The sequence below is a fragment of the Sciurus vulgaris genome, assembly GCF_902686455.1.
Source record: "Sciurus vulgaris genome assembly, chromosome: 7".
Taxonomy (NCBI): Eukaryota; Metazoa; Chordata; class Mammalia; order Rodentia; family Sciuridae; genus Sciurus; species Sciurus vulgaris.
Window position 1 is genome coordinate 15,717,202 of NC_136467.1, and position 21,851 is coordinate 15,739,052.

The 21,851-nt window shown below is 43.1% G+C and overlaps 1 protein-coding gene across 2 annotated transcripts in view; it reads right to left on the reverse strand.

The window, feature by feature from the left end:
• MTHFD1L (methylenetetrahydrofolate dehydrogenase (NADP+ dependent) 1 like) overlaps positions 1-21,851 on the reverse strand; it is a 197,848-nt gene that overhangs the window by 66,291 nt on the left and 109,706 nt on the right. For both annotated transcript variants that reach the window (XM_079146632.1, XM_079146633.1), the window contains exons 21-24: positions 16,325-16,464; positions 7,038-7,079; positions 5,769-5,869; positions 5,088-5,265 (exon numbers count right to left, since the gene is read on the reverse strand). In XM_079146632.1, coding sequence (XP_079002758.1) covers positions 5,088-5,265; positions 5,769-5,869; positions 7,038-7,079; positions 16,325-16,464 — 461 coding nt within the window. The remainder of the gene's footprint in view (positions 1-5,087; positions 5,266-5,768; positions 5,870-7,037; positions 7,080-16,324; positions 16,465-21,851) is intronic.

The window sequence follows — 21,851 nt, forward strand, 5'->3', positions numbered from 1 at the left end:
AATCAATTAGCTGCTGCCTTAGGAACTACATAATCAGAAATTGACTGTTCTTGAATTAGAAGCTACTCAGGTAAAAATGATGCAGAATAGTTCTTTAGGTAACAGCAGCTGCTTAACTCAGTTTCTATAAAGCTCAGCAAGGACTCTCGAGTCACAAGGGCAGATGGCTTCTTGCTTTAAGTGAGGGTTTGTTGTCAGAAAGCCTGGCACACTCCTGTCTGGCCCCCAGTCTCCCTGGGTGCTGGGTGCTTCCATCTCTCTCTAGCTGTCCCTCTTTCCATTAGGGTTTGGAGACAATTTCTACTTTGCACACAAAAGAAATCAGGCCCAAGCTCCTGTGCTACTACACATTCACTTAAATGAGCTCAGGTTTCTTCTCCTGGAACATAAGACTGAAGTGGATCGGAGCAGGAGATAAGATGCCAAAATCCTGTACTGAATACAGGTGTCCCTCCTGATCTGCAGGTTTTGCACCAGCAGTTCAACTAATTGAAAGTATATGGGAAAAAAATTACATGCATACTGAACCTGTATAGACTTTCCCTTTGTCATTATTCCCTAGGTAATTATAATATGAAGCTGCTCCCCTGCCCTTTATGCTGCAGCTATTTCTCCCCCTCCCATCTTACAACTTAGATCCTCAGTCTGTAAACATCCTAGCTAGTTATTGGTCCACTAGTCAGCCTGCAAGCCCCCTTCTCAACAATTGAGGCCAATTGATTGTTGTTAGCCTGCCAAATTCCACTACGTAGAAGATTCTGTGCCATTCTCTCTGCCCTCCCCGCCCCCCAGTCCCAAGAGTGGACGCTCTGGTTGTCCACCTAATAAAATCTCTGGTGTTGGTGTGAGTTCCCGTGTCCGGAGTGGCTTTCTGGGTGCTGTTGCTGGACTATGACTCAGACTGGGCACCTGAGTGCTTGCTCCCCTGGATTCAAGGGTCTGAGCTGCCTTGGGACCCAAACGGAGCCAAATTTTTCTTACAGTAATACAGTAGGACAACTTTTTTTTTTTTGATACAGGGGATTGAACCCAGGGGTACTCTACCACCACTATACTCCTCCCTCCCTCCCTCCCCCTCTTTTTCTTTCTTTCTTCCTTTCTTTCTTGTACCAGGGATTGAACCCAGGAGCACTTAACCACTGAGCCACATCCCCAGCCCTTTTTTATATTTTAGCAGAGACAGGGCCTCTTTGCCCTTCATTACTGAATGCACCATCGAATTCAGATTTCGATATGGCTACAGGCAAGGTGACAGAGGGTCTCACATTATCTGGAATCTTCTTTCCAGATGAGGAGCTCAGCTGTCGGAGAGACAGCAAAGGGGACAGGAGCACCAACTGTGCTTTGCATGCACTACCCTGCTGCCAAGGCTGGGCCGCTGAATTCTTTGCTTCTCAAATTCAGCGTCTCTGTTATAAGGCAAAGGAGAGGGGGCTGGCAGAGGGGCCTGGAGGTCACCTATCGGATGTGGGCCTTTAGACCTTGGTACGAAGCCTCTGCCTCCTTCCCCAGCAGAGCAGAGGTTTTGCAGCATGATCCCAATGAAGCCAGAACTGGGGACAGGCAGTTACTGTAGAAACGGGATCGGGTCAAATCGAGGAAATGGAGGCTGTGAGAGCCATCTGCCTCTGGAAGTTGGAGACTGCCCCTGGGAGAATGAAATGTCAAGGATCTCCAGAGTCTATTGATTACCAAATTTACCTGTCCTTGTCAGGGTCTACAGGCAGGGAGCTGCTAATTAATGCCCCCTGGGTCCTCCCCTGCCTATCCTTTCTCATGTTTTTGCATCTCACCTGCAAAACCGGGCCTAGTCAGTAGGCAGGAAGGAGAGGGAAGCGGGGAGAGAACTGGAGAACAAAAGAAACCTTAACTTATAAAAGGCATAGGGTATGCTCACTTCTTGGGATTCTAGAATATCAGTCATGACCCCCTTCTCCCTCCCAGGAAAAAGTATTACTACTTTTAAATAAAACCTGCTTAATATGCTCACCTTGGCGTGCTTCTCTAGTGTTCAAACTTCAACATTAGAGGAAGCAGAACTCGCCACTGGTAAATGGCATGGTGGTATCACCAAGAGCGATGGGAATTCAGAGGTGACGATGGTGCAGAGCAGGAAGAAGCTGGATTTAATTTTTCGAAATCTGCTGTACTGTGTGGCGAGTATAGACAATAACTGAGCACCGTACGTCTCAATAGCACGAGGAAATCTCAGATGTTCTTACCACAAAAAGGTTAAATATTTGAGGTGATGGATTGGTTACTTCACTTGATTTCACATTGTATTTAGGGATCAAAGCATCGCTTTGTACACTATAAATATATACAACTACAATTAGTCAATATATAATTAATAATAACAATAAATGGAACGCAGAAAAAAATTAAAATCAGTGGAAAGAAAAAGGGCTCCTCTTAGGGTTAGTTCACATCTGAGACAGCCCAGCTTTTTCCTGTTACTCTTCTTCCTGCTGGACTGTCATCCTCCAAGAGAATCACAGCTTGTGAAATCACTCATTTAAAAACTGCCTTTGACGCTCAGGGTGGGGCCATGGTCCGAGGCACTCATGCACGGACACAGAAGTGGGTGTCCTGATGGTGGTTTGTGTCGATCGATCTGGGATTCTGCTAGGTGTGGTTGACATGCTGGCACAGGAACCAAGGATCACCTCTGCCACCCACCACTGAGGTGGCTTTGGCAGGCTTTTGGCCTGCTGCCTGTGAGGTCTGCTTTATGCTCAGCATCTCCGGAGTCAAAGAACTCCCAGTTTCGGATTATAGTTTTCTTTATGTTGATTCCAAATTTCCTCTCCCTATTGATCCTAAACACCTCCAAAACCCAGAATATTCTAATCCTCAGATAGCCTTTCCACATGACCGACCTCTTCCAGATTAACCATCCCAATCATCCCCGGAGGCCTTCATTCTACAAGCTTGTACTGAGCACCAATAATGTCCCTTATTTGGCAGGATTCTGTCATCCTTTGATTATTTGTTTTTAACTTTGTAGTAGGGTGGATGAAACCCAGGGGTTCTACCAATGAGTTACATCTTCAGCTCTCTTTTTGAGACAAGGCCTCACTTTGTTGCCTGGAACTTCCAATCCTCCTGCCTCCGCCTCCCGCGGAGCTGGGGTTAAAGGTGTGCACCTCCGTGCCCAGTGCTGATGTCCTTACTTTTAAGCTGGGTCTCTGAGTCACTGGCCTGCTAGTTCTGCCTCTTTCTGGCTGTGGGACACAGGGCAGATTCCTTCATCTGTTTGTGCTTTAGCTTTTTATCCACAGAATAGAAAGATTTCATCAGTTCTTGCCCAAAAGGAAGTCAGGACTACAGAGGGGAACATATGCAAAGTGTCCACAGAGTGTGACACAGAAAGCCCTCTTCAAGGCAGTCTCAGCAAGAAGCTGACCTGGAGCTCTTGCTGGTGCAACTCAGAGCTTAAGGATAATGTTACTACGCCCTCTCTTCACTAGCTTTTTTTTTTTTTTCCTTTCCTCTTAACTTATAATGTTGATTTATATGAGCAGGAGAGAGGAGTGATGTGACGCTCTGTGACATCTGAGACACAGAGAAGTGGATTGTGAGAAGGAAGAAGGAAGGGGTGAGGCCACTGTTGGCTTGAGGGCTGAGCTCTCTGGCTGTCACAGACGTCCTCTGAGGACAAATCCACTGGCCAGGACAAAGCCCACGAAATGCAGAACGGAGATGTCAGGTGGTTACCAGGATAGACCGAGGCGGGGAGAAATTCAGGTTGCCAGGAGAAGGAGGCTGGGGAAATTCAGATTTTTGAATTTAAGGCTCATTGTCTTGATGTGTTAAAAATTTACTAGAAAATCCAGCAATCTCCCTTCTGATTATATAGCCAAAAGAAATGAAAACAGGGTCTTGGAGACATTTTGATATATGCTCATAGGCTACTATTTTTTCCTCAGTGCTGGGGGTTGAATCAAGGGGTTCTAACACTGAGCTGCATCCCCAGATCTTTTTATTTTGAAACAGGGTCTCACTAAGTTGCCCAGGTTGGCCTTGAACCTGTGATCCTCAGCCTCTAGGACAGCTGAGATTACACCTGTGTACCATCATGCCCTGATGCTGAAAGGCTTTGAACACAGGTGTTTATACCAGCATGATTTATAACAGCCACGAGGTGGAAATGACCATGTGTCCACGGACAGATGAATGGATTAGCAAAATGTGGTGGGCACTTACAATAGAATATGACTCAGCCCAAGGAGGAAGGTAACTTCCACCACCCCACAATATGCATGAGAATTATGCTAGGTGAAATAAACTAGACACAAAAAGCCTGCAACTGTGCGACCCCCTTATGTAAGGTACATAAAGAAATCAAATCCACAGACAGAAGGTGGGATGGTGATGTGCAGGGGCCATGGGGAGGGGCAATGGAGAGCTGCCAGGTGGGTTCAGAGTTTCAGTTTTGCAAGATGAAAACGGTCTTGGAGACTGCTTGCACGACACTGTGCATGTACTTAATACTGTTGAGCTGTGCACGTGAAGATCGTTAAGATGGTGAACTTTGTGATGTGTATTTTACTTCAGTGGAGGGAAACTCGCACACACATACCCACACACCCACACACGAGGGAATGTGCCACACCAGAGACGGACATGGACTATTCCCCTCATGAGATTTCTCAAGCCTTAGGAAATTGCTTGAGGGTCTCATTCCCAGGCAGCCAGTCAGTCCTTGGAACCCTGGCCGTGAAACCCTGTTCTCCAAAGCACCTCCTCCCTTGGGCCTGCTGTTTGGGAGCAGAGAGCAGGCTTCAGCAGCACAGGTTGTGGGGTCTGGGACTGGGGCTGCCCTGGTCAGATGGCTTAATGTCTTTGATCTTCAGCACCCCCACCTCCTTTTTTAAAATATAGTGCTGGGGGTTGAACACAGGGCCTCATGCATGACAGGCAAGTGCTCCCCGACCGATGGACATCCCCAGCTCTGTGTGTCCTTCTGGCAGGGCAGTTCTGAGGACCAGCTGGGAGGACCTAGGTAGGCAATGCTCCCAGCACTGGACTGAGGCAAGAAATGAGTCTCTGTTCCCACTGCCGGAGTCCCTGTGATTCTGTCTTACCTGAACATCATACAGGAACTGGAAATGGCTTCCTTTATTTGCAGCTTCTCTCACGGCCCGCGCCAAGTCCACCGACCCTTTTCCACCAACCGACCAGTGATAGCAGGGGACCGCATCAAAGGCGCCAGCCCGCTTCGCCAGCTCGCACACCAAGTCAATCTCTGCGCGGGTGTCGGTCCTGGTGATGAAAATCTTTGTGGTTTTGCATCTGTATTCACTTAGCGATGTTTTAAAAGAAAGACTAACCGTTTATACTCCACTTCACTCCCTAACACTGAATATATTTTAAACATCAAAAGTGGTCACATCATGTTTAAATAAATCAGACTTCAAGAAAAGCATGGAAAAGAAAATCCTCTCTAACGCAACACAAATATTTCAAGTCAGTAAGGGTTTTTATAGAGAAAATTCCATAACGTCTTCCTGTGATCATTCAGTCTTTCAGCCAAAAATGCTCGGTGGAATTAAAGCAAACAAACAAAAAGCTAAGGAAATGGAAATCACTATATATATTTCATTTCCTTAATAATATTTTGAGGACACACTGGCTAAAATGAAATCAAGTCAAACAAAAACAGTGAGAGCTGAATATTTCCATGTACTGTTTAGATAAGGACAAATCCAAGTTTAGTTCAGAGGTCCCCAGGACAGCACCCCCATAAAGCAGGAGACTTGACTCACTTGAAGACGTTCAAGGCCACCACAACAGGCACCCCAAAGAGCTGAGCGATCTGAATTTGCTTCTGGAGGTTACAGCAGCCATCAGCCACCAGCTGGATGTTCTGGAAGGGGTACATAGAGCAGGTGTCACCTCTCATCAGACCTTCCCACTCAGCTGGCCTCAGCACCCTGGCAGGGTTCGCCTACGCATCCCCCCACTTTATTGTGCTAGAACTTATAAAGAAGACCCTGCATCACATTTTGCCTCCAAGGAAGATGGGTGCAGAAGGAAGAGGTTCATTTGCAAAATAATTTACAAAATCGTTTTGGGTCCAATGACATATTTGGGTCTTGAATCTGTCAACTTTTTCTGTTGGTGACTGGCTGCCAGGATCCAAGCAGGCACAAGGCCCTGGGATGGTGAGGAGCCCTGTCCATCTACTCCCGGTTGAAATCTCTGGTGCCACCTGAGGGTAACAGGTACAATTACCAGGAGATCAGTCAATTTATGGAGGAATCAGGTGGCTCCTGCATTGTCTTCCAAAAGACAGTTGTCTTCCATGTTCAAAGAAAACATGGATATAAGCTTCATATTTATTTCTGTCCTGGAGACCTCGAGGTCTGGTGGCTCAAGTAGCTGTCCTGGGAGTATAGTAGATAAACCTATATATCTATCTTTCCTTGACATCTAAGAGTTATGCCCCCAATTTTTTTTTTTTTCTTTTTTTAGTAGTGGGGCTTGAACCCAGGGTGCTCACCACCCAGCTACAGTTGCAGAATTTTTTATTTTTTATTTACAGACAGGGTCTTGCTAAGTTACTTATGGCCTCACTAAGTTGCTGAGGCTGGCCTTAACTTGTGATCCTCCTGCCTCAGCCTCCTGAGTCACTGGGATTACAGATGTGCAAAATAAATGTTTTTTTATGTCTTTATCCCACCCATTTCCTTCTGGATTCTTAGAAAAACACATTTAAAAAAATTTTTTTACTAGGAATTGAATCCAGGGGTGCTGTACCACTGAGCTACATCCTAAGCCCTTTTTTAAGTTTTTTTTTTTTTTTTTTTGAGACAGGGTCTCACTAAATTGCTGAGGCTGGCCTTGAATCAGTGATCCTCCTGCCTTAGACGCTGGAGTTGCTGGGATCACAGGTGTGTGCCACTGTGTCTGCCAGAAAAACACGTTTCTAAGAGGCCACTGGTGGCAGACACATTCATGGACGGTCAACTGCAAGCCAGTGATGAACAGGACCAAATGATCTTTCACATAAGTATCCAAATAGTCCCTCTTACCTCCTCTGTATATTCTTTCTTTAGAGGGACCCCAGCAGTTACCTGAAATAAAAAGAGATAATAACTAAGAGTAATCCCATAGAAATCCTCTATATAATCAAAAAAGTTCGCTAATCAGTCACTTTTGGGAAGGTGGCCCTACATTACACCAGGATTTGTCAGCATTGGCAAAACGCAGTCTAGTGGGAAGCTTTTAAAATCATAGCTGTCTGGGCTCCGACAGGCCGAAGCCATCAGGACCCCTGGGAATGATCCTAATTTGAGCCAATGCTGAGAATTTTTATACCGTTGACCATAATCCTAACACAAAATGGAACTAAGAATGTTTGATTACTGATTTACATAGAGTGCAGCATCGTTCTAAATCATTTTAAAGTAACTGCCACTGCTTTTTCCTTTTTGGACTAGTTTCTCACGATGCCCTATGCCGTGGCAGGGAGCATGGTGTGTGACCAATTTTAGACCAGTATATTAAAGACAGATTAAAACGATTATTAATAATTATTAATACTCACTTAGAAAACCTAAATAGTTCTATATTCATTAAAAAATTAAGTTCGGAGTTAAAAAAATTCTACCCCCCGCCCCCCACCAAGAAACAGGTCCAGGCAGGTTTACAACTTTGAATAAACTAAATATTCTAATGTTACACAAATCTGTGCAGGGCATAGAAAAAAGAAAGACTCCTCCTCAATTTTTTATTCTTTTTTTTTTTTTTTTTTTTTTTTTTTTTTTTTTTTTTTTTTTTTATTGTAAACAAATGGGATACATGTTGTTTCTCTGTTTGTACATGGCGTAAAGGCATACCATTTGTGTAATCATAAATTTACATAGAGCAATGTTGTTTGATTCATTCTGTTATTTTTTTCCCTTCCCCCCATCAATTTTTTATTCTGTGTGCTAATATCTCACTCATATAGATGTAAAAATTGTATCAAAATGTTTGCAAAACAATTAGCAAATTCAGTTATTCATAAAAAAGATAGTATATAACCAAACTGGGTTTATTCCAGGAATGTAAAGCTCATTTACTTGTTTTCTTTATTTTGAGACAGGGTCTTGCTGAATTGCCAAGGCTGGCCTGAACTTGCAGTCCTCTAGCCTCAGCCTCCCGAATAGCTGGGATTACAGGCATGTACACTATGCCTGACTTCATTTGTATTTGGAAGTAATTTAAGTAACAACACTAAAGAGAAAAACGAAATCTTTGCATAGCTGAAAAAAATTCAACTTCTATTTATATAATAACTTGGCAAGCTAAGAATAGAAGGTAATCTCCTCAATTTTACTAAAAAATCTGTAGCAAATGCCATACTTAGTGATGAGCTATTAAAATGCCTCATTTCAGATCAGGAATAAGAACAGGATGCCTGCCATCTCCACTCTATCCAACACTGCATGGTGAATTGGAAGACTGGGTAAGTGACAAGAAATAAAGATTGCAAAGGAAGAAGAAAGCTGTCGCTATTTTCAGAAAAGTCTGCTGACACAGAGCTCCCCAAAGTATCTGTAACTAACACAGTACAACTATTAAGAGAATTTAGACAGGTTGTTAGATATAAAAATAATTTATAAAAATAGAAATAATCTGTTAAATTACTTAAAAATGTAAAGCATATAGGAACATTTGTAAAAAGATGTGGTGGGTCTTTATTGAATCATCTGTAACTTTTGATTATAGTTAACTGTTATTCACCAGGTAAACTTTATAGAACACACAACCCCTGCCTTCCCCCTCTGGCTCCTTGAAGCCACAGCACTGGGACTGAACCCAGGGCCTCGTGCATGCTCGGCAAGAGCTCTACCACTGCACGACTTCCCGTTCTATTAAAATTTAAAAGACCTAAATCCATGAAGAAATGTGCAGTATACTTGGATATAAAGCTATCTCCCCATACCACTGATAGAGTTAACGTCATACCAACAAAAATCCCCCAAAGATTCTTTGTTGGACCTGATGAGTTAAATCTAAAATACACATGGAAATCAAAAGGGCGAATAATGGGCTAGTCACCCATGAAGCACAGGAGAAAAGCAGGGGGCCTGTGCTACAGGTATTCACGGGGCACGGGCAGGACTACATATCAAGGACCAGCGCAGCTGAAGGGAGAGCCAGAGGAACTTAACAAACATGGGGAATGGTTCACCACAGGTGGGCTTTCAGGTCAGGAAGGACGGACTAGTTAAGCACATGGTGCGGGGCCAGTTGCTTATTAACACGGAAAAAAATGAAATTGGATCTGGTCGTTGCACCATAGGCCAAAAGAGTAATAATGGGTGATGTGGTTAATTTTATGTGTCAACGTGGTGGGGCCACGGGGTCCTCAGGTATTTGGTATTTCTGTGAGGATTTCTGGACAAGATTAACATACAAACCAGTGGACACTGCAGTAGGGCATTAGGTCCGCATCATGTGGGTAGGAATCAAGAAATCAGTCGAAGACCCAAATACGACAAAAAGACTGGTCTCTCCTAAGCCACGGAGCATCCTTTCCTCTCCATCTGCGCCCTCAGTTTTCTGGGTCTCCAAGCTGCTGTGCGGCTTTTGGACTTGCCAGGCTTCAGAACCACGTGACCCAATTCCTTCCGATGACTGTCTCTCTACATGTACACACATTCTTCCTGTTGGCCAGGCTTCTCAGAACCCTCACTCATCGAGGGAGTTAAAGAACTAATTGTAAAAGGAAGATGTGGATCCAGCACTATGACAGAATCTAGTTCTTGCGTTGCGCCAAGAAGGGCGAGCCCTTTGGAAGACAGGATATGGATTTAAAATGATTGGAGCTAAAACGGACAAGTTCAAGGGTCACAGGATTTTCCACTGCACAGATTATGGGAAAAAAACCAAGCTGAATAAACAGAAGAGGCAGGCATGGCTATTTGTGTAATGATATCAAAAGGAAGTAGAAATTATAATGGACCAAAAACATTAGCACAGAGTTATTTCAAGTAAGAAGGAGAGAGACAGAGGTGGGTAATATGGAAGACAGATTAAGAAGATGAAAGTTCATTTATTATTCAGTTACTGAAAACATTCCTGAAATACAGACTATGGCAGGCACCAAGGGCACGCCAATGAATAGGACACAGTCCCTGATCTCAAGGGATCCGGAATTGGAGGAGCAGACACACAAATAACATTATAAAACAACGTGAGGCAGAAGGTGCTGCTGGAGCCCAGGAGAGGGGTGTCCAGCTTCTTGGGCCTTCCTGACCCGCCCCTGTGTTACCCTCCACCCCTGCTGTGGTTTGGATCTTGAGTGTCCCCCAAAGTTTAGTGGAGTAGGCTTGCTCCCTAGGTGCTATCAGGAGGTGGCAGAACCTTTAGGAGGGACCTGGTGGGGGGTGCTGTAGGTCACTGGGGGCAACCCTTAGGGAATTATGGGATGCCACCCTCTCTGCTTCTTTCACTTCCCATCCATGAGATGAGCAATTCTGTCCCGTCACATGATCTTGGCATAATGCACTCACTGCTCTGCCATAGGCACAAAAGCAGCAGGGCCAACTGATTGTGGTCTGAGACTTCCATAACTGTCAGCCAGACACAGCTTTTCTCTTTATAAATTGATTATCTCAGGTAGTAACCGAATTGACAAGCACACCTATCTGTGTCTATAAACCCCGAGCCTTCTACTGTCTTTACCACCCACAGACAAGGACATCAAGTGAGCGTGGAGGAGACACAAGGGACTAACATGGGGAAACACAACCGCTACAGAAGAGAGCACACACATTGAGAAGAATGAAATAGGGTTACAGGCCACGAAGAGAATTTTGAGAGGCCAGAGACCATAGTCTGGAATAACATTAGACTGGAAGTCAAGAGATCTTGACTTTAGGTCTGATGGGTCAGTCCCCTAGGCAGATGGGTGATGTTACCAAGCCACTGAATCTCCACATGCCTGAGATCCCCCCTCTTAATAAAGACTGAAACAATCTCTAAGTCCTTTCTAGTATGAAAATACCTCCCCCCCCCCCCTTTTTATGGTACTGGGATTGAACCCAGGGATGCTTTACCACTGAGCTATATCCCCAGATGCCTTAAAAAATAGTTTGAGGACTAGGGAGATAGCTCAGCTGGTAGAGTGCTTGCCTTGCAAGCACAAGGCCCTGAGTTCGATCCCCAGTACCACAAAAAAAAAAAAAAAAAAAAATCGAGACAAGTTCCCCCTAAGTTGCTGAGACTGGCTTTGGACTTGCAATCTTCCTGCCTTAATTTCCAGAGTTGCTGGGATGGTAGGTATGTACCCCAGCACCTGGCTAGTATGAGAGTCTTTTGAATTTTGATTTTCAGGGTGGCAGGACAAGAAGGGAACATTTCAAATGCATCTTACATAGGCAAAAACTGCTTTTTGAAAGTGGAATTTGGTCTACAGATTCCAAGCCTCAAGTCCAAGAGTGAGGGCAATGACAGCTGGTGTTTTGAGCAAAACCAGAATTCTTCAGGATTTACTATCTTATGATATGTACTACATCAGTCTTACATTTGAGATGATGCAGTTTCAGGCAAAAACAAAGAGTTTGAGTATCTGGTATTAGGAGTGGTTTTGGGATTTAGACTACTTTTAGTTTTTATTAAATGGTCAGCTCTGCATGGTACAGATCTGGCTCCCTGCCAGACTGGTAAAGCCGCCCACATTCCCTAAACCCACCAAACTTCAACTTCCTCATCTGTAAAATGGAATAAAAATGTCTGCTTTTCCCAGCATGAAGAATTTCTTTTTCTTAAATTTTGTTTTTAAGTACAGGGGATTGAGCCTAGGGATGCTCTACCACTGAACTACATTCCCAGACCTTTGTATATTTTTATATTTTGAGAAAGGTCTTGCTAGGGTGCTAAGGCTGGCCTTGAACTTGCAATTCTCCTGCCTTGGCCTCCCCAGTTGCCAGGATCACAGTCTGAAGTAAGATCACAAAACAAAGCACAGTAGTCTGCCTGACAGCAAACCTGTTATTTGCTTTTATAAAACATTATATATAATAATCAATTATTACATGGCTTTTGTGTACACAGTACCCCAATTAAGAAATTGGATTTGGGTTAGTACCATAGCTCATGCCTATAATCCCAGCTACTCAGGAAGCTGAGGCAGGATGATCACAAGATCCTGTCTGAAAATAAGAAATAAAAAGGGCAGAGGATGTAGCTCAGTGGTAGCAAGTGCCTGAGTTCAACCTCTAGTACAAAAAGAAAATGATATGGCAGTTTGTCTACATATCAATACACAGAAAACATCAGGGAGGAAATAAAAAAAGAAGAGGTACATGTACCTCTAAGAAGAGGTACATGAGAATGACAATACAACATATCAAAATCTCTGGGACACTATGAAAGCAGTACTAAGAGGAGAATTCATTACATGGAGTGCATTCAAGGAAAGAAAAGTCAACAACTAAATGACCCATCATTACATCTTAAAGCCCTAGAAGAAGAAGAACAGAATAACACCAAAAGCAATATAAGACAGAAAATAATTGAAATCAGAGCTGAAATCAATGAAATTGAAACAGAAGAAACAATTCAAAAAATTGGCAAAACAAAAAGTTCGTTCTTTGAAAAAGTAAACAAAATAGACAAACCCTTAGCCACACTAACAAAGAGAAGGAGAGAGAAAACTCAAATTACTCAAATTTGTGATGAAAAAGGAAATATCACAACAGACACCACTGAAATACATAAGGAGAAACTACTTTGAAAATCTATACTCCAAAAAAAAAATAGAAAATATTGAAGACATTGACAAATTTCTAGAGACATATGATCCCCCCAAACTGAACCAGGAAAACACATCAATTTCAAGCAATGAAATAGAAGAAGCCATCAAGAGCCTACCAACCAAGAAAAGCCCAGGACTGGATGGAGTCTCAGTCGAGTTCTACAAGACCTTCAAAGAAGAATTCATTCAAATACTCCTCAAAGTATTCAAGGAAATAGAAAAGGAGGGAACCCTTCCAAACTCATTCTATGAAGTTAGTATCACCTTCATACCCAAACCAGACAAAGACACATCAAGGAAAGAAAATTTTAGGCCACTATCTCTGATGAATATAGACGCAAAAATCCTTAACAAAATCCTGAAAAATTGCATACAAAAATATATTAAAAAGATAGTGCACCACGATCAAGTGGAGTTTATCCTGGGGATGCAAGGTTGGTTCAACATCTGGAAATCAATGAATGTAATTCATCACATCAATAGACTTAAGGTTAAGAATCATATGGTTATTTCAATTGATGCAGAGAAAGCACTCAACAAAATACAACACTCCTTCATGTTCAAAACACTAGAAAAAACGAGGATAGTAGGAACATACCTCAACATTGTAAAGGTTATTTATGCTAAGCCCATGGCCAGCATCATTCTTAATGGAGAAAAACTGAAAGCATTCCCTCTAAAATCTGGAACAAGACAGGGATGCCCTCTTTCACCACTTCTATTCAACATCATCCTTGAAATACTAGCCAGAGCAATTAGACAGACCAAAGAAATTAAAGGGATACGAATAGGAAGAGAAGAACTCAAGTTGCCACTATTTGCTGATGACATGATTTTCTATTTAGAGGATCCAAAAAACTCCATTAGAAAACTTCTAGACCTCATAAAAGAATTCAGCAAAATAGCAGGATATAAAATCAACACACATAAATCTAAAGCATTTTTATTCATAAGCAATGAAACATCTGAAAGTGAAATGAGGAAAACAACTCCGTTCACAATAGCCTCAAAAAAAAAAAAAACAAAAAACAAAAAACCCCCAAACAAACAAACAAACAAAAAAATTGGGAATCAATCTAACCAAAGAGGTGAAAGATCTATAGAACATTATAGGTGAAAACTACAGAACATGAAAGAAATTGAAGAAGACCTTAGAAGATGGAAAGATCTCCCACGTTCTTGGATAGGCAGAATTAATATTATCAAAATGACCACAGTTCCAAAGGTGCTATGCAGACTTCACATAATTCCAATTAAAATCCCAATGACATTTCCCATAGAAATAGAGGAAGCAACCATGAAATTCATCTGGAAGAACAAAAGACCCAGAATAGCCAAAGTAATCCTGGGCAGGAAGAGTGATGCAGGAGGTATCACAATACCAGACCTTAAACTCTACTATAGGGCAATAGTAACAAAAACGGCATGGTATTGACACCAAAATAGACAGGCAGACCAAGTACAGAATAGAAGACACAGAGACAAACCCATGTAAGTACAGTTATCTCATATTAGACAAAGGAGCCAAAAACATGCAATGGAGAAAGGATAGCCTCTTCAACAAAGGTGCTGGGAAAACTGGAAATCCATATGCAGTAAAATGAAATTACACCCCTATCTCTCACCCTGCACAAAACTCAAAATGAATCAAGGATCCAGGAATTGGACCTGAGACCCTTCACCAGATAGAAGAAAATGTAGGCCTGAATCTCCATCACGTTGGTTTAGGACCAGACTTCCTTAACAAGACCCCAATTGCGTAAGAAATAAAAGCAAGAATCAATAAATGGGATAAATTCAAACTAAAAAGCTTTTTCTCAGGAAAGGAAACAATCAATAATGTGAAAAGAGAGCCTACAGAGTGGGAGAAAATCTTTTTCACACGCACCCTAGACAGAGCACTAATCTCCAAAGTTCATAAAGAACTTAAAAGTTTTACACCAAAAATACAAAGAGCCCAATCAATAAATGGGCTAAGGAACTGGGCAGACACTTCACGGAAGAAGATATACAGGTGATCAATGAATATATGAAAAAGTGCTCATCATCCCTAGTAATTAGAGAAATGCAAATTAAAACCACCCTAAGATTTCATCTAACTCCAATTAGAATGGTTATTATCAAGAACACAAGCAATAGTAAGTGTTGGTGTGGATGTGGGGAAAAAGGCACACTTTTACATTGCTGGTGGAGTTGCAAATTGATGAAGCCACTCTGGAAAGCAGAGTGGAGATTCCTCAGAAAACTTGGAATGGACCGACCATCTGACCCAGCTATTCCATTCCTCGGTTTATACCCAAAGGACTTAAAATCAGCACACTACAGTGATGCAGCCACATCAATGTTCATAGCAGCTCAATTCATAAAAGCTAGATTGTGAAACCAACTGAGATGCCCTTCAATTGATGAATGGATAAAGAAACTGTGGTATATAAACACAATGGAATATTACTCAGCCATAAAGAATAAAATTATGGCAATTGGTAAATGGATGAAGTTGGAAAATATCATGCTAAGTGAAATAGGCCAAGCCCAAAAAACCAAAGGCTGAATGTTTTCTCTGTTAAGAGGATGATGATACATAACAAAGGGAGGTGGTGGGCTGGGGGAAGAGAAGAATGAAGGAACTTTGGATGGTGTAGAGAAAAATGGGGTGGGAGGGGGTGGGGGAAGGAAAGATAGTAGACTGAGACAGTATTACCCTCTGTACATGTATGATTACATGAATGGTGTGACTCTACATTGTGCACAGTCATAGAAATGAAAAGTGTACCCCATTTGTGTACAATGAATCAAAATGCAGTCTGTAAAAATAAAATTTAATAAAGAAAAAAGAATATGAATAAAATAATGTGTAAAAAAATTCTAATGATGAAGAAAGTCAGAAAATTATTTTATTTTGAAATGATTAGCCCCAAAATAAAACTTCTTTTTTCTCAGTTGAAAATTCCTAAAATGGAACCCCCCCCAAAAAATTACACACACCTTTTCAGCCTGTAAATTCTATATATATTAAGACAGACAAATACCAAACATCTTTAAAAATGTGAAAATATGATTTGCATTTCCGAGCAGGGTTTGTTTAGAAGCAGCCCGGAGCTGCTACAGTTACAAAGCAAAGTCACAATAAACAGAAATAGAGGAAAAGTGGTTTTAGGTGAAATCCAATGAGCTGGAGCCTCAGTGAACCAAAAACCTCTCTGTGCAAACACGGAAAACCCTCAGCCATCAAAGAAATCACTCCAATCCTGGTGTTGCTCTTTCAGGAACCAGAGCCTCTGAACTCCTACTAGCAAGTGGTCACGTGGCCTTGGCCTGGGTGCTGGATGAATCTCAGGCCCAAGAGTGGCTGCGAGATGCTCTCTGCAAATGCAGCGTGGAGTCACCTCCCCCTGATATGGGTATCACTGCACCTTGAGTTAACCACACTGCACGTTCCCCTGGTGGCGATTTGTGAGAAAAGGGTTCAGAGAGGAGACACTGTAGGAGGCTGACGCCATGGAGCAGGTACGAATGGTTCAAGTGCTAAGTTTCACTTTATCTGGATTCTAAGAGCTGCCCGGGACTTACGCTCGGGCCGCCTCCGTGCATCTTCAGGGCTCGCACGGTGGCCACCAGCACCACCACGCTGGGCACCAGGCCAGAAGCTCGGCACTTGATGTTGAAGAATTTCTCCATCCCAATGTCAGCCCCGAAGCCAGCCTCGGTCACTGTGGAGAAGCAAGTTGGAAATGCACTATTATCTTCTGGGAACAACAGCAGGCTCTGCAGATGAACCCCCACTGCCTATGACCCCAGCTCAAAGGGCAGCTCAGCCCCTCCCACTCTAAGCAGACGCGGTGCCACTGCCTCTCCCACAGAGGTGACCTGAGTTTCCTGTCACCACGGAGAATGTTCACTAGGAAGACGGCACTTGCCCTCATTGCACACCACCAGGCCTGGAGAATTCATGGCCGAGGCTAAGGTTTTTCTGCCATTATTGTAACTCAAAGCAAACTCCTCATTTTGGGGAGGGTGGGGGTGGGTGGGTGTGGGTATTGGGGATTGAACCCAGGTGTACTTACCACTGAGCCACATCCCCACATTTTCAAATTTTTGAGATAGGGTCTTGCTAAGTTGCTTAGGGCCTCACCCAGTTGCTGAGGCTGGCCTCAAACTTAGAATCCTCTTGCCTCAGTCTCCCAAGTAGCTGGAATCACAGGCATGCACCACCATGCCCAGCTCTTTTTTATATATACATCTTTTAAACAAAGTTTTTTTTTTTTTTTTTTTTTTTTTTAACACAGATGGGATTTTCAGATTTGTAATCAGGTTCCAAGCTGTATCAAAGGATGATGATAGATGATATCATGACCATTATATAAGACCCTTTCTTATTTAGAGCTACTTAGTGTCACCTGGTTATTTCTGCTGATTGACAGAATTCAAGTTCAAGTTGAGTGGCTTAAGGATGCTGATCGTGAGACTTGAAGCCAGACAGCACCTTTATTCCGGAATCACAGAGAATATTCATTTCTCTGTGCCCTCCATCCCCAGCAACTCCCCCCAGTTGGCAGAAATGTTTCTGTGACAAGCCTGTGGGTGGCAGACAGAATATCAGCACTGCCTTCCATGACACCAGGTCAGCAGTGTCCTCTTCACACCAGGCGGAGGACTCTGAGCCTTGCCACTGGACACGTGACCCTCAGATCACAGCTGCAGTGTCACCTGGGAACTTTTCTGAAATGTGGACTCTTGGGCCCCCATGACCTACTAAATCAGAACAGCAGTCTGACAAGCTCCCCAGGTGAGATGAATGTCCATTACAATTTGGGAAGCACACTCCTCTAGGAAAGGAATACTACTGATGTAGTAAAAAGTAAGTATTTATGGATTATGCAACCACGTACCAACAGTACAACCAAGGCTAAAATTTATGGCACAGACAGAAATTGACAATAAAAAAAGCATTAAAGTATAAATCAACAACATTTAAAATGTGAATTTTATTCCTAGATTTTAATAAGAATAAAAGGAAATAAAATTTCACACATAATTTCAAAGTCTAAAAACACCTAATTCTTTACTGTTTTCCTTTGGTACTTAATATGCCTATATAATTTTTATGGACTAGGTAAAATTTTGCAGTCTTCTCCTTTACTTTAATATTATAATTGCTTTTCTGTACCACAAACTTTCAATCTTTATAAGTGGCCACTTTTAATTTTGTTAATTGATGTACCAAGATTTACAAAATTGTTCCCCCGTTATTGAACATTTGGTTTATTTCCAATGTAAACAATGCTACCCTGAAAATACCTGTGTATGTGAGCTTTAATCTCTTTCAAATTATACTCTTGGAATAAATTCCCAAGGGTGAGTTATGGTGTCAGAGAATATAAAAATTTTTTATGACCCATTGATATGCTTCTGACAAACCACAAGCTATTTGTTTAAAAATATTCAATTGAGAATGACTATAGTTACAAGTCATTTTATTCTTTATTATGATTTTTTAAAAATAAACTTATAGCAAAACAATTTAAAGAAGTGAAGGGCATTCCTTTTTATGTAGATTTTGGGACAATTCTGATTTTTATTACTTGTGGTCAAAACCAGACAAGATTGCTTACAGCAGCAGAGGCCGCCTCCGTGGTCCCCATGGAACGGCAGATGTTAACATTAGCATGTTGGCAGACCCCAGGAACTGAATCATTTAGCTAACTTTTGTCAAAGGTCATTACAGGCTGGCAGTGTAGCTCAGTGGTAGAGCACCTGTATCACATGCACAAGGCCCTGGGTTCAACCCCAGCTCTCCCACCCTCCGGGTCATTATAGCGTGGGCTCCCAGTGCAGGGACATTCAGATGGCCAGGCAGCCTTATGGGAGGGATTACATGTGACTATCCTGCCAGTTAGTATCACAGACAGGATCCTGAATCCTTTTCAGTCACACGATCTTTTTAAAAGATATTTTTTATTATTTTTTCTTTCCATTATGGTTGTGCATAATGATGAATCTGTTGCTCCCTATTGGAACATGCACACAATATAACAATCAGGCATGCAGTCTTGGTGAGTTATTTAACCCATTTGAGTCTCCACATCCTCGTTTAACTTGGGAGGATTAAGTGAGATAATAAGCACATGTGAGTTTCTGCAATATGGAGTTTCTGTTTTCTGGGACCTAGTAAGAGCTCACAAAATGGGCGGCACTATTATTACCAAAAGTACAGTTCTCCGGCTTGCTAGAAATCATACTGAACTCTAAGCATTTGTTCAATTCTGCAACATCCAGGCATTTCTCTGGTGGAAGAGCCCAGTCTTGGGGTCACTTCCCTCATGCACGCCCAGGAAGAGGGGCTGTATTCACCCGGTGAGAAGTGAAGGGCAGTGCTGTGCCAGGGTGGAGCCTGGGCATTTGGGGAAGGTGATCCTTTCCCTGGAAGGATCTTTCCGGGAAGTAAGGGGGGGGGGGGTGGAGAATGGCTGGTGGGGAAGGGGAGGGGGGAGGAAAGAAGGGATTCCCAGGTAAGGGTTAGAACAAGAGCAGCAATCAGCCTGTGAGGAAGCAGGGGAAGGGTCCGCTGTCACTGAAGAAGCCTTCATTCAAACCAGCAAGGCCCAGTCGGTGCTGAGGAGCAGGGTGTTAAGGAGCCAAGGGGCCGGGGTGGTCCCCGATTCCAATGACGCAGTGTTCTGGAAAGCTGTTCCACGCTGCCCTGTAGTTGCAGACCGACTGCCCTGAACATTTTCCAGGCTGGGGGCTGACTGCGCTTTCTGAGTTCCTCTCCTGTTGGACAGTGAGCTCCAGGGGACAGGGACCACACCCAAGCGATTCAAGTCACAAAGCACGTAAAGGGCACTGAACGAAGGTACAGACAGTTCCAAATTCAATGAAAGGGAACGGTAGAATAGCCAACTCTGAAGCACTAGGTCACAAATACACGAACAACAGAGTTCATTTGTAATTACGGAATCCCCTTGGAAAAGTCGGAAGCCTAAATCCCTCCAAAACAGCGCTTCCTCACCCCTGAGGCATGGCCACTTCTCCCTTTGGCACAGGCCCCCTCTTACCCCAGGGAAAAATCCGGGTGTCTTCACATAAATCCCTCGCATGAGCCCCAGACGCATGCGCACACCTGCACTCCCACCTCGCCCTCCAGGAACACGGAGCTCCCGAGGAGCCCGTGCCCACGGTGCCACCTACCCTCGCCCTCGTCTCCCACTCAACAGCCCCCTTTCTCCTGTCTGCTGCTGTTTTTTTTTTAATCGGTACACCTCAATTGCAGGGAATGGCGAGTTTCCCTGTGACACATTTGCACATGTCTAAAAAGCACAGTCTGATGAATCTCATTCCTGCGCCTGCCGTCCTTCTTCCCCGGCCTCTCCCTCTCCCCTCGGGGTCCCCCTTCTCCTTTCACGGCAGCCCTGTTTTTCTATCTTCTACATTGGAGGGAGCACATAGGTGTTTTTTGCTCTTTGAGCCTTGGGTTATTTCACTCAAAACCAGGGTCTCCAGTTCCACCCATTTTCCTGCAAATGAAATCACTTTTTTCTTCTCTGTCCATTCATCTGGTGATGGACATCTGGCTGATTCCAAAACTGGGCCCTCTCTGCTCAGTGCATGGTCCAGGTCCTGGACGCTCCTATGATAGTCTCAGGCAGAGTCAGCTTTTCTGCCCTTTGAGTCCCTCCTGGCCTCCTTCCCCCCTATCCTCCTGCCCTTGACTTTGCTCCCTTCCAGCCCACATCTAATGAGCACCCAGTGGTCCTTATTAGCCTTTTCTGCCTCTCCCACCTGGAGGGTGGGGACTGTGCCTTATTCATCTTTCAGCTCCAGTGCCTCACAGTCACTGGCACAGGTAAATGGCCAGATTAACAGAGTGGGACTTGGGAGCCAATGATGACATAAGTAAATGCCACAATTCAGCAGAGACAGACTCGGAAAATAAAATTGAAAATACATTCTTAGTCCTGTTATACTTCTCTTTCTTCTTACAATCCCAAAACATTTTAGTAAAAGGTATAAGTGCCATTATCAGATAACGATGTGACCATCTCAAATGTCTACGCAGGATTCCTAAGCTTTATTTCATATTTTAAGAGACAAACTGGAAATGAACAAAAATATAAAAAGTGGTCATAAAGAGACCTTCAGCTGGGCATGGTGGCGCATACCTGTTATCCTGGTGGCTAGGGAGGCTGAGGAAGGAGGATCTTGAGTTCAAAGCCAGCCTCAGCAACTTAGGCCCTAGGCAACTCAGTGAGACCCTGTCTCTAATAAAATATCAAAAAAGGGGCTGGGGATATGACTCAGTGGGTAAGCGACCCTGAGTTCAATCCCCATACAAAAAAAAAAAAAAAAAAAAGAAAAAAAAAAAAAAAAAAACAGGACATGGTTATAAAGTCCAGGGACTTTGGCTGCTGAACATAGAGGAAATATGGAGGTAGATCACGTGCAAAAAACTGGAGGAAGAGCCAAGTCTTCATACTTTGAAAGCTGTTCTGACATAGAACATGCAGTCATTTATTTTCATGTTGTTTGTTTTCAAATAACATCAGGCTGCCAAGGAAAACAGGGAACATGGAGAAGGTAGGCTGATGTGTTCACAGTACTTATAAAAATGATGACCACGTTCACAAGACAGCACCAAAAACTAGCAGCTTGGAAATCAATGCTGTGGTGCTGTATATCTTTGCCTTAGTACCTCAGGGGTCTTCATGTGAATACCCACCTAGGGAGAAGGGGGACAAGCCACCCTTATAAGCAGGTTCCACTTCCTAGGGACTCTCTGGAAATTGCCAACATCTGAGATCTCTAGATTGAGATTTCTTAGCAACCTGAAATAAGCAATTTATTCCTTTATCATTTTTGCTACTCTTCATAAATTTAAATAGAGATACAGGCTAAAGAATGAATTTAATAGACTTATTCTTGAATCATAAAGCAAGTCCACTTAGAATGATTTGGCTTTCCTGAAAAGCATGGAACACAAATGTCTCGAAGCTGCATGCTTAATAAGGCTTGCAATAAAATATTTGCACAAACCACAACAATTATTTGTGTTGGCAATCTCTGTTCTCTTGGTTACAGTAATTCAATTCACAACATGAAT